We start from the raw sequence: 12,524 nt of genomic DNA on the forward strand, positions 1-12,524 counted from the left end.
GATTGAACCCGAGAGGATGGTGTAACCGCAACATATTAAGGAATCCGGGACTGGGGGGCATTAACCTGGGATCTACGAGGAAAGCTTAACCTGGGAGGCCTTAGCACTCGGACCGATACAGGAGATCGAAAGGAACATGGGTAAGGAGCCTGGGAGCTAGAACCTCCCGGAGTAAGCCTTCGTAAGTTAGGAAAGGAAAGGAAAACCAGTGGGGCCCCGGCCTTTCTATTTTTAGGGCCAAGAAACGGCCACGTTTATTTGAAGTGTGTCAGGTTCAAATCACAAATCCAATCATTACTAAACACGATCCAAAGGAGTGGGTTCTGTCCGGAAATTGTGGGGGTCTAAATCACACGTGATAACCATCTTATCACCCTAAAAGTTGTCAGTAAGGCCATACCCAGTAATCATTGAGGACCCGGGTGGGCGAGTATAAAACCCCATCCTGGGGGGCAAGGTAGAGAAGGGACTCACTCTCTAAAAAATATTGGTAGAACTTCGTCTCCAAACGGATAAGATATTCATATATTTTGTATCTTCACCTATCTTTTCCGCTCGAGAATTTACCCATCCCCGGGCAGTCATTTTGTGATAATCGCATCATACACCATTGATTTGGGCAGCATAGAATCACCCCATAATATGAATATCATTCAAATTTTCAAATCCGTTCTATATCAAATCAAATCTACTCCTAAAGACATTTGAAAAAAAAATTAATATTTTGATCCATCACGCAATAACTTCGTCAATCATGCATTCCCTAAATTTGAGCTCAGCTTTCGTGCCTTGTACACCAATGATATCGCAGCATTCACATCGATCCATCTGAAACATCAAACAAAATACAAAAATGTGATTAATATTAGTGGAATAAAAAAAAAAAAAAAAGGACTAAATTAAGTAGGATATATGATTCGTTGCATCTGATAAAAAATAAAACTTGTGATAATATTTGGTTATGCTATTTTCTTTATTCTTCTTTTTTTAGCTTACTAAAATAATTAGATCTAATTTTGAAGGACTAAAATTCAAAAGAACATAGCGTAGAAGATTAATTCATTTGCTATTGACCATAGTTCTAAATTTAGTAGGATAGTGAAATTTTAAAAAAATTAATCAAGATGATGACGATGGTAATGAGAACGACCAAAAAATGTAAAAATTATTTCAATATATATCATAAAAATTCGATTGTGACATTAATCTATATTATACCTGAGGCCGCTTGGTCGCCGGAGACAAGACATGAATCTCGGTGACATAATCGGCGGAACGATTGCCGGTCAACCCGCAAGGCCCGAGCCCACGAGGCCCGGCGCGTGAATACACAGTCCGAGTCCCGGAAGGGCTCTTGTTCACGTCCTGCATGAAGAAAGCATGAGGAGTTTCACAAGGATCATTGGAAGGCAACCTGGTGTTGAACATATACAACGGCGGCGGCCGCGGATCGCCGTGCCATGGCCTAAAGGTTTCGAGGGGGTTTTGTATGTAACTTCGAGGCATGATTCTCTCGTATATTTGTGCAGAATATCCCCAAGCAACGGAGAATGACCACTCCTTGTTCCTGTCGTAGCATATGGTTTGCTGTACGAGACGGGACTGGTCGGTATCCGCCGCCTTCATGAGGTGGCGCGTGGATTCGAAGCGGTCCTTGTTGGGGAATATGGGATCAACATGGTCCAAATGATGAAGGGAGATTATTGGAAATTTGGGGTGGGATGATAAGAAACCAGATAAATCACCACGTAAATCAATCTGCAATTTTTTTAAAAAATAAAAAAAAAATTGTAATGTCACAACATATAATATATTATCGATTTAATCAAATTGTAGTATTCCCAAGTCTATTTATATATCTCGTCACAACCTTTATATGATCAATGATCAAACCTTTATATACAAATCAAATCGACATAATAAGAAGGGACTAAAATTAAGAGCAAACAACTTTTAATTCCTTAATGGATGTACTATTTAATAATTATATTTATGCAAAAATAAATCTCTAAGGCGCGCGGCTTAACTATTTGAAATACACTTTATTATTTTAATACAAATATACATATCCGACAAGCTACGTACACGTGATTGTGCCTTGCAAATCGTTTCTTTGTAGTATATTAAATATATCAAAATTTGAAAATAACAACTTAAGGTTAAAGATAAACTCGAAGAATAAACACGGATATATAGCTGGCATGCATATATACAGAAAGACATGACTAGGTCTAGCTAGGTAGTTAAATATAATTATAACAATATATCAAATTTAATTTAATTAATTACCTGGTGAATCCCTTTATTGGGAGAAAGATTAACCCCAATGTCACCGACACAAGCCATTGTGATCAAATCAGCAGAAATCAAATGTGCATATCTCCGCAAGCAACTTTCCATATCTTTTGCAAGAGCTTTGGCCAAAGGGTAACTCAAAATAATCCCAGCACCACCAAATGCTTGGTTAAATTGGAACCAATAATTGGACATTACGAACTCCGACTGCCCCCCTAGGTAGTAATACCTCGAATGATCGTGTTCACCTAGTACACCAACTAGGTTGTCCACGAAGAATATCGAATCATCGTCCCCCATCACGACCCATCGGATCTGATCATCTCCATGAATATCACTCTTGATCTCTACTTCCCTCAACACTTCCATTATCCCGTGAACCATTCGAATCATGATAGGCGCACGAGCTCTCGTTTCGGCCAAGAAAGTTGTAAGATCGTCGGAAACTTTGTAAGGCGGCGAGGCTTCCGACCAAGGTAGGAGTTCTCCTGTCGGGGGTTTGTCCAGAAACAGAAACCCTCGAGTTATGTTAGGCCTCCACCATGATTCTATGTAGGGTTTTCTCCAGTGCCACGCGTTTTCGGACCCTAGAAGCCCGAATACGATGTGCTTCAAGCCTGTTGGCGATTCAATATTAATATTAATTAACTTTTCTTGATCAGAAGTAGTACTGCTGTTGGAAACCAGAGGCGGCCGTGCAAAAGGCTTTTCGTTTTTTACATGAGGTTCTTGCTTGAAATAAGACAATAAATATTCGGACGATGGACAACCAGCAGGATTTTGATTGGTTATGAACATGGAGATGAAGTAAAGGGTTACACCCAAAATCAACAGGCCTTTCCAGAGATTACTTACACCAAATTTTTCGGATGAAAAACGAGAAGTCATCTTCGGATCAATTACATATGGGTTTCTGAACGTGAATTTGTGATCGGAAACGTTATGGAAACGAAAATTAATTGGAGAATTAATGCAGAAGATGATATATATATGATAAATATATATTTATAGGAATTAGAAACAGGGTGTATTCAATCTAGGAGAGATTTGATAATATTTAATTACTTTTGTATATTTTAATAATCCATAGGTATTCAATTTAGATTTTTGTATACTCTATAAAAGTATAGTTATATTTAAAATAGATTTTTGTTGAGTTTTAAAAAAATCAAGTGATTCAATTTAACTTTCAAAGACTCTACAAAAAATGGTATTCAAAATTTCAACCGACTTTTAACAACTCCATAGAATCCATTACAATACAAAAGTTAAATTATTATTAAAGCATAAAAACGCAACATTAAGTTATCAATAATTGTTTTTGATCAAACCTAAATTGGTTTGGATAGATTTCCTCTCTCCTCTCCTCTCAATCTCATTCTTGCTCCTTTTTCAAAATGTATTTCATTATTTGCACTAGTTAATAATTTTTTTGTGTCTTTACAAAGGTGTATTCAATCCATAAATTTAATGACTTTTAGTGAATTTTTTTAATGATAGACTTTTGTGGATTTGATATATAAATTTTTCTTGACTTTTATAAAATCTCACAGATTTCAAAGCAGATTTCTAGATGGACTCTTTCACATATTTGCAAACATATTTTTATGCATTATGACAGACTTTTTACAAGATTTTATAGACATTTGTAAACTTTTTCATTGAATTATATGAATTTTGTATCTTTAATTATACCTTATTTTGTAAATATAATTTTTAATAGGAATATGATAATTTTAAAAATAACTGAAAAATACGAAAAATAAAAAAATTCAATAGGAAAAATAAAAAAAATCGATTTTTATCCAAATATTTAAAAATATTAAATTTTATTTATTGAAAAATTTATTTATGACTTTCTATTTTATAGGCCAAACAAGGTGTATTCAATCCAGAAATTTAGGTAGTGTTTGCAACCTCTAAAAATAATTGATTATGGAGTTTTTCTTAATGAATTTGTGAATAAAAAAAATTCACAATTACTTATTTTTAGAGGTTGTAAATACTGCCTTAATTAGTTTTAGTGACTTTTTTTAGCAAACTGTTAGTGACTTTTTTAAATGATAGACTTTTGTGGATTTGATAGATTTTTGTTGACTTTCATAAAATCTCATATATGTCAAAGCATATTTCTATGGACTATTTCACGGATTTTCAAATGGATTTTTATGGAATCTGGCAGAATTTTTGCAAAATTTTTATACATATTTGTAAACTTTTTCGTGGAATTATATGAATTTTGTATGTTTAATTATACCTTATTTTGTAAATATAAATTAAACATAGAACAAGTTGTAAGAACAGTAATGAATTTCATTTTTACAAAGAGTGCAAAAATAAATAGAAATATTATTACACCTATTTATGCATAAAAATCTATCTCCTAAACCAACTAATTCCTAATCCTCCCCGTCTCTTTCTCTTGTCTTCTTCCTCCTTCGTCCTCCTGGCCTGCTCTTGTCGTCTTTCTTGACATTTCTTTGTCTCCTATGACCATTTACGCTCTTCTTCCTCCTTTTTGACAGCACCATTAGAGATATGATCAAAAAGTTCTATGAGCTTTGTGCCATTAATGGTGGCTTGCAAGTTTTCCATACAGGCATTGAGCCTTTGTTCAGTCTGAGACAACTGACCGAAAAAGGTTATGAGTTCATTGATTGTTTATTTGGCAGAGGCCTTAGTCTGTGAAATGCAACCCCCAATCTCTTGACTCGGTTCATGAACCTTTCCCATTATAGCTTTGCGAAGATTAGATACTCCAACATCAATAGCAGTCAAATTAGCATCCATGAAAAGCATTAGATGTTGGACCTGCTGCATATGATCATACACCTTAGCAAGAGTGACATCGGCGTTCACATGAGCTTTAGGAGCAATGGTATCAGCCTGGTTTTGTTGCGTAATTTCTTGTTCGCAAGAAAGCGCAGGATTGTTAAGTTTTAATATTGAGTGAGTAGAGTATCGTTCCATGAGGAGTAGTAGTGAAAACTAATTAAAATAGGCTAAATTTTATTTAGAAAATTTAAATAAAAATGTTTTTTTTTACTGAAAACTTAAATAATTAAGAAACTTTAGCAAGTCAATCACTCAAATTTAGAGAAATATCAATGAGAGAATAATGGTCTAGAGAAGATTTGATTTCACCTGGTTTCGACAAAAACTAATTCAAATTAAATTATTTTCATGAATTTTATTTAATTAATAGCTAAGAACACTTAGTTGTTTTAATTCTCTCTCCCGAGCAACAAAGAAAGTGTATCAATTAAGATTCGATTCCAATATCCCTATTAAAAATCTAGGCTTAATGATATGTGAAAAATGATGTTCTTTCAAAATCTCCGTTAAATATATACACTCTCCCAATTCTATAAACAATAACAGTGTATTTTCTAATGTCTTATTCAAAATCCTCTCTCCCGATCATCGATTTCAAATAAATATGACAATTCAATTTGTGATCAAGTAATTGAAAAGACAATCAAATCTAGAAAACACAATTAATTTAAGAGAATTTAATCCAATAAAATCAAAAGTCATAGAGGTCGTCTACGTCAGGTTACATCATCCTCTAGACTAAGAAAATTTAGTTCATAATCAAAAATAGATAAAAATAATTCATGTTCAAAAATCAAAACATCAATTCAATAGTAAAAAGTTCAAATAAGAATAACAAATCCAAAGTCTCTCTTCCGTGTCCGGTTGCGCGATCTTCGTCTTTGTTCTTTGAAGTTCTTCACTGATGTAGATTTTCTTCCTTTGTCTCTTCTCTCAATCTTATGGTTTACTCTGAATTTGCTATGTGAAAGTATGTGGTTGCCCTTCTTTCAATGTGATCTTCAAAATCACTTTTATTTGTAGATGAAAGCCCATCAATCAAGCCCAAAAATCCATACTTTCAGATTTTCAAAACTCTATTGTTTTCCAAAATTACACAGAGGCGGAGAAGCGCATGAAATCAAGCACAAAAGCGCTTTAGTTGTTCTTTTCCAAAAAAATTTCCATTTTGCTTTTAATTTCCCAACTTTTCACCAATTCTTGTATTTTCCTTCTTATACACAAACAACACCAAAAACACATAATTCTGCTCGAAACTAAATAAAGATCAATTAAAATCATAAACCATTAAGTGCATAAAATGAACTTATCCAATTCTCTCAAACTTAAATGTTTGCTAGTCCCGAGCATAACCAAACAATGAAACTCAAATCAACAACACAACACAAACAAGAAAATAATCCAACTCGCCTCAGATGTTTAATCCATTTAATCCAAGTATGGCTAATTTTTTTAAGAGTTCTCGTGTTGCAATCTTGTCTATCCACCTAGATACACTCATGTAACAATTTTGTTTTATAGAATCATCAACTTCGTTCTATAATTTCAAAACACTATCTACCAAGTTCAACTTCTACTTACAAAGATCAAAGGACTTTTCAAGGTATATCACAGCTTTTTTATATCAAGTGGAGGTATTTCTCAAAGTATATGTCAAGGTAAGCACTTTTAAAGATATAGGCAAATGGAATGAGCACAATTTCATATGAAAGAACATGAATGGCTAAAAAAATTTCAAGCTAGATTTTTCATCTTTTTTTCCTCTACTCCATATATTTTCCACTTTATTTTTGCCTTGAAATTGATTCGAATTTCAATCCATTTTCATTTTTCAAGGTCTTCCCTCACCTTACTATCTCCACCATTGCTTTTTCTTTTAATTTCACTTTTTAACTACTCATTTTTGGTTTTGGATTTTCATATCAAGTTAACAAAAGAATAAGGCTAAAAAGGCTCAATGAATTCAACAAAATTCGCCTAAATTACTTCTATGCTTGTACAAATTTACCTCGATCTCAAGTATAAATCACCAAAGTTAAGAATTGATTCAACCACTCCACTCACAATGTTACAAATATTCTCTAATCACTATAAAAATCAACAATCAAAGCATAGTTCAATTGTGTGAGAACTCAAGATACAATGTCTCCAATACTAGATTTCATATTCCATTACTTTCCTTTTTTCATTCAACATCATCATAGGCCATTTTTCTTTTTTTTTTTTCTTCCAAATTCAAAAACATAAACAAAAACCAAATAAACTCTACAAAAACAAACAAAACAAACATGCAAAAAATTCACCAATAAAGCTGTCCAAACAATCCTTTCAATCCACTTCAAATTTTTCACTTCATTTCCAACAATAACCAAACATCATCATAGGGAAATCTCAAAACATTTTCACAAAAATGAACCCCCCCCCCCCCCCCACCAAACTTAGGTACAATCATTGTTCCTAATGATTGAAACAAGAAAAACAAAGGACATGTACCTTTGTCACCAAGCTTCAGGACTCGGCATTATCATCATTATCTTCTCCGCCGTCATCAGAACAAAAATCACCAGAAACTACAGTACCAGACCAAGGCGATGGGGTAGGATATTCTGGATCAAAGGTGTAATGCCCCAAATTTATCTTAATTGAGTTTATTTGAGATAATAGGAGATTATGGAATTCAAGAGCCGATTTGATTTTGATCAGGGTCTATTTTGCAATTTTTGGAAATTTCAGGGACTAAAATGCAAAACGGGGATTTGTTATAATATCTTAGCTTGCAAGTTGACTTGGTCTTCATTCTTTCACCCTTATCCTTCTCCCCAAAGCCGCCTCCTCCATTGAAGCTTGGAAGCGCCATCTTCAAGCTTTATTTCTTCGGTTTTCAGTCGATCCGTCCGGTAGAATTTAAATCCGAAGTTAGTTTAGCGATCCCGGCAACGAGAGATTTGTTCTATTGTAATTTTTTCTCCGATCAGTTGTATTTCATTCTTTGGATGTTGTTAGAATCTATTGAGTTCTGGATATGATGTTCTTGAACTAGTTCTTATCGTTTATTCTCAGTTGGATCGTAAAAAGAGCGTCGTTCGGAATTGTTATGATTTTTGTAGAATATATTTGAAAATGGGGATTTTTTGATGTGTTGGTTTTGAATAGATATTGTTGTTTTAGTATTGGTTTGAGTTGATTGCGATGTTATACTGCTGTATGTGTTTTTGGTTTGATCAGAATATAGCCGTTATGCTGCCGGTTTGAGTTTTGGGATTTTGATTCGTTTGAATTGTTGAACCTTTGGCAGTTGGGTTTGATTGTCGTTGTTGATCTTATTTTTCTTCATACAGATTCGTTTGAAGTTGTTGAGCCTAGAGTTAGTAGAATTCGATCGTCGAAGAGTTAGACGAAGAGCGGTAAAGAGTTTTACCTTGAGCGTTTGTTTTAGTGGTTGTGTGGTTTTTGATTTAATCTCCTTTTGTAGCGTATCCAGTGTAGTAGCCCGTACCCGAAATCAGTGATTAAGGGATTAATCAACGCTAATTAAACAAATTGGTTACCGGACGGATAGGAAGCTCCGATGCAGGATCGGACGTTCCGATCGAGATCGGAAGCTCCGATGCAGTATCGGAAGCTCCGATGGTATTACGTCAGGCATGACTTGTGGCAGGATCGGAAGCTCCGATCACCCCTATCCGAATTCAACCAGTGATATTTTGACACGTGGCAGATGAGGATCTTCGGAAGCTCCGATGGCAGGATCGGACGTTCCGATCGAGGAACGGAATTTCTGATCGAATATCGGAGGTTCCGATCGTTGTCTATAAATAGGAGGGCCGAGATTCAGATTTAGACGCACCAATCACCTCTTCTCTCTCGATTTCTTAGCCTTCTAACTCAGATCTAGGGAATTCTAGGCGTCCCATCGGGAATTCGGAAGTGACATAGCGATCCAGGCGTCGTAGCGGAGCTGTGGCCTAGTTTTGAGGCAATCGACAGTAAAGGGCTAACGATGGACGAAGGTATAACTTTTGCTTCCTAAAAATATTTAGGAGTATGCTTTAGCTTAGTTAAGGCTTTTAGAGCACTATAATGATAGTAGTATCATTTGGCAGTGTAGAGCAGACTAGAGGCGTGGACCTAGAGTTGGTAGAGCTTGCACTGATTTGAGGTACGAAAGTACTGTTCGAGATATCTTGACTGAGTATGCATGTATTATGTGACTGCATGTTTTATATGTCATTGATTTATGCTGCATTCATTTGCATGCTGAGCTATCTCCTTTGAGATGTCTATTAGTAGGGTTGTACCCTATCCTGTTAGTGGATGGACTTACATGGCTTTGGGTCCGGTAAATCCACTGGTATTATGGTATGGGAGCCACCTCCTGAAGCGACGGTACAACGTGCTACATACCAGGGCCCGGTCTGTCTCTGTTATCTGATCCTTGACCTCGAGTTTATAGGGAGTTCACTTTGCAAGCATGTATACTCATACTCTCGTACTGAGTGTTTTATGCTCACGTCTCGTACTCTGTGTTTCTGGACACCCTATTCCATGGGGCAGGTTTGCGATTGGACGAGGCGGGTGGATCCAAGAGGAGCTAGTCAGTGGTTGATCAGCTGGAGCTTCGTTTAGGTTTTTATTCTGTTGTTTTGAGTTTATACAGTTATTCGATTTGGTTGTATATTTTTGGATATCTACAGATTCCTTTTCTTGGGGTTGTAAATGTTATGGTTTCCGCAGTTGAATTCTGATTACTGTTTTGATTAAGTTAATTGCATGCCTAAGTTCTGTTTAGTAGGTGAATCGGGTAAGGGCCACTACATTTATGGTATCAGAGCATGCAAAGTATTCTTGGGATTTAGATTCTACATAAGAGAACCGTTAGGTTAATTTTGTAGATGACAGATCGTGACGATCAGAGTTCTCATGGCAGTATTGGTGGCATTGGGGTGATGCCGATCGGGAGCCTCGTCGGGAACGCCGCCATCGTCATCGAGATGAGGACCGTTTCAGTGTACGTCGATTCTTGCAGATGGGGCCTAAGCCCTTGGTTGGAGGTGAGTCTCCGGAGGATGCGGAGAACTGGTTAGACCGCATGGAGACGACATTTCAGACTTTCCAATGCACCGAGGAAAAGAAGATGGAGACCCTTGGTTATCTTCTAGATGGACGTGCGCGCAGGTGGTGGAGGTTTACTTCTGCACCTTTTGTTGCGGCGAGAGGAGTGGCCACCTGGGCCGAGTTCCGCACAGCTTTTCAGAAGCTGTATTTTCCTCCTGCACTCCGTCAGTCAAAGGCGGGCAAGCTACTGAGCCTGCGACAGGGAGCCATGTCTATTGATGAGTATCAGCACAAGTTCTTTGATCTGCTATCCTATTGCCCCGAGATTGTTGACAGCTCTGGGATGAAGTATAATCTGTTCCTTCAGGGACTTAACCCTGAGATCCACGAGCGTGTGGCGGTCGGCGATGACATGTCCTATGTTGGTGAGCCGTTGTCACCAGGCAGAGGACAGCATTCGACGGAACATGTCTTTCTCTCAGTCGAGACCTGCTAGTTCTTTGGGTCCCCGTGCCCAATCTTTCAAGAAGTCTGGATCTACTTCTTCTTCCTCTGGTTCTGCTGGTGTTGTCCGTTTCGGAAAGAAGGACAAGTGTGATCACTGTGGGAAGAACCATCCATCCGACAAGTGCCGTAAAGCTTCTGGAGCTTGTTTTCATTGCGGTGAGGTGGGTCATATCCGGAGGGATTGTCCACTATCTGGGGGAGGCGGTTCTGGTTTTGGTTCAGGATCTGGTTCTCAGGCCACCGTTCAGCAGAGGTCGCAGGAACAGCCTGCTGGGAGTTCTCATTTGAGGCCACGAGCTTTTGGCCAGGTGTTTGCCCTGAGACATGATCAGGCAGTGGAGGAGAATGATAAAGTCATCGCAGGTGCATTTCTGCTTTATGGTATACCTGCTCTTGTACTTATTGACACTGGTGCATCTCATTCCTTCATTTCTGCACGTTTTGTTAAGAGGCATAAGTTACCATGCATTGCACTAGACGTAGTGATGTCTGTTTATACTCCGATGGGCCAATCTACTTTGGCTAAGCGTCTAGTGATGGGTTGCCCTTTAGAGTTCGAGGAGAACATTCTGTTAGCGAATCTCATGGTTCTTGCGATGGACGACTTTGATTGCATTCTTGGAATAGATATGTTGACTACCTATCGAGCTTCAGTGGACTGCTATCAGAGATTAGTACGCTTTCATCCAGAGGGGAGTGATAGCTGGTTTTTCTATGGAGTGGGAGAGCGACTCCCGATGCCTTTGGTATCAGCTTTGAGAGCCTGTCGAGCTCTAGAGTCTGGCAGGGAAGGCTACCTTATCTATGTAGTTGATTTGTCCGCTGAGAGTATTGGGATAGAGAGTATTCCTGTTGTGGATGAATTTCTAGATGTATTTCCTGATGAGATTCCGGGTTTTCCTCCTGTTAGGGAAGTCGAGTTTGGCATACAGTTGATGCCTGGTACTTCTTCTATTTCTCGAGTACCGTATCGTCTGGCTCCGTCAGAGATGCGTAAGTTGAAGAATCAGCTACAGGATCTTTTGGACAAGGGGTACATTCGTCCTAGTGTATCTCCTTGGGGAGCTCCTGTTCTTTTTGTAAAGAATAAGGATGGGTCTATGCGGCTATACATTGACTATCGGCAGCTGAATCGAGTCACTGTGAAGAACAAGTATCATTTGCCTCGTACTGATGACTTGTTTGATCAGCTGCAGGGTACTTCAGTTTACTCCAAGATTGACTTGAGATCTGGATATCATCAGTTGAGAGTCCGAGATCAGGACGTAGCCAAGACTGCATTCCGTACTCGCTATGGGCATTACGAGTTTCTAGTGATGCCATTTGGATTGACTAATGCGCCGGATATATTCATGGACCTGATGAACCGTGTCTTCAGGGAGTATTTGGACAAGTTTGTCATGGTCTTCATTGACGACATCTTGGTGTATTTACGTAATACGGAAGAGCATGTTTCTCACTTGCGGTTGGTACTGCAGACTCTTCGAGATGAGCAGTTATACGCCAAGCTGAGCAAGTGTGAGTTCTAGATGGATCGAGTGGTCTTTCTTGGCCATATCATATCCATGGAGGGGATTTCTGTTGATCCAAGCAAGATTGAGGCGGTGCTTAATTGGTCATGTCCGACGACGGTTGCTGAGATCCGTAGATTTTTGGGTCTAGCAGGATATTATCGTCGCTTCATTTTGAATTTCTCTCAGCTACCTCGACCTTTGACGCAGCTTACCCGCAAGGGTGTGGACTTTGAGTGGTCCTCCGAGTGTGAGGAGAACTTCTGTGAGCTTCGACGGCGGTTGACTTCTGCGCCGGTGTTGACATTACCGTCAGGATCT

At 38.1% G+C, this 12,524-nt stretch overlaps 1 protein-coding gene across 1 annotated transcript; it reads right to left on the bottom strand.

Moving 5' to 3' along the window:
• Positions 1–641: 641 nt before the first annotated feature.
• Positions 642–3,273, bottom strand: LOC140876084 (uncharacterized). The gene is made up of 3 exons (XM_073279937.1): positions 2,290–3,273; positions 1,219–1,758; positions 642–828 (listed from the first exon to the last, which is right to left on the bottom strand). Exons 1-3 carry the CDS (start codon positions 3,181–3,183, stop codon positions 733–735), a joined length of 1,530 nt encoding a protein of 509 aa, XP_073136038.1. The 5' UTR covers positions 3,184–3,273; the 3' UTR covers positions 642–732.
• Between the last annotated feature and the right edge of the window lie 9,251 nt (positions 3,274–12,524).

Source organism: Henckelia pumila, chromosome 1, assembly GCF_033568475.1.
Source record: "Henckelia pumila isolate YLH828 chromosome 1, ASM3356847v2, whole genome shotgun sequence".
Classification (NCBI taxonomy): domain Eukaryota; kingdom Viridiplantae; phylum Streptophyta; class Magnoliopsida; order Lamiales; family Gesneriaceae; genus Henckelia; species Henckelia pumila.

What these genes read in the sequence shown, in the direction of transcription:
- LOC140876084 (XM_073279937.1), bottom strand. Translation starts at nt 3,183, where the DNA reads ATGACTTCTCGTTTTTCATCCGAAAAATTTGGTGTAAGTAATCTCTGG. An exon ending in CCAATAAAGGGATTCACCAG is followed by an intron (nt 1,759 to 2,289) that starts GTAATTAATTAA and finishes AAAAAATTGCAG; the next exon opens with ATTGATTTACGTGGTGATTT. An exon ending in CGGCGACCAAGCGGCCTCAG is followed by an intron (nt 829 to 1,218) that starts GTATAATATAGA and finishes TTGATGTTTCAG; the next exon opens with ATGGATCGATGTGAATGCTG.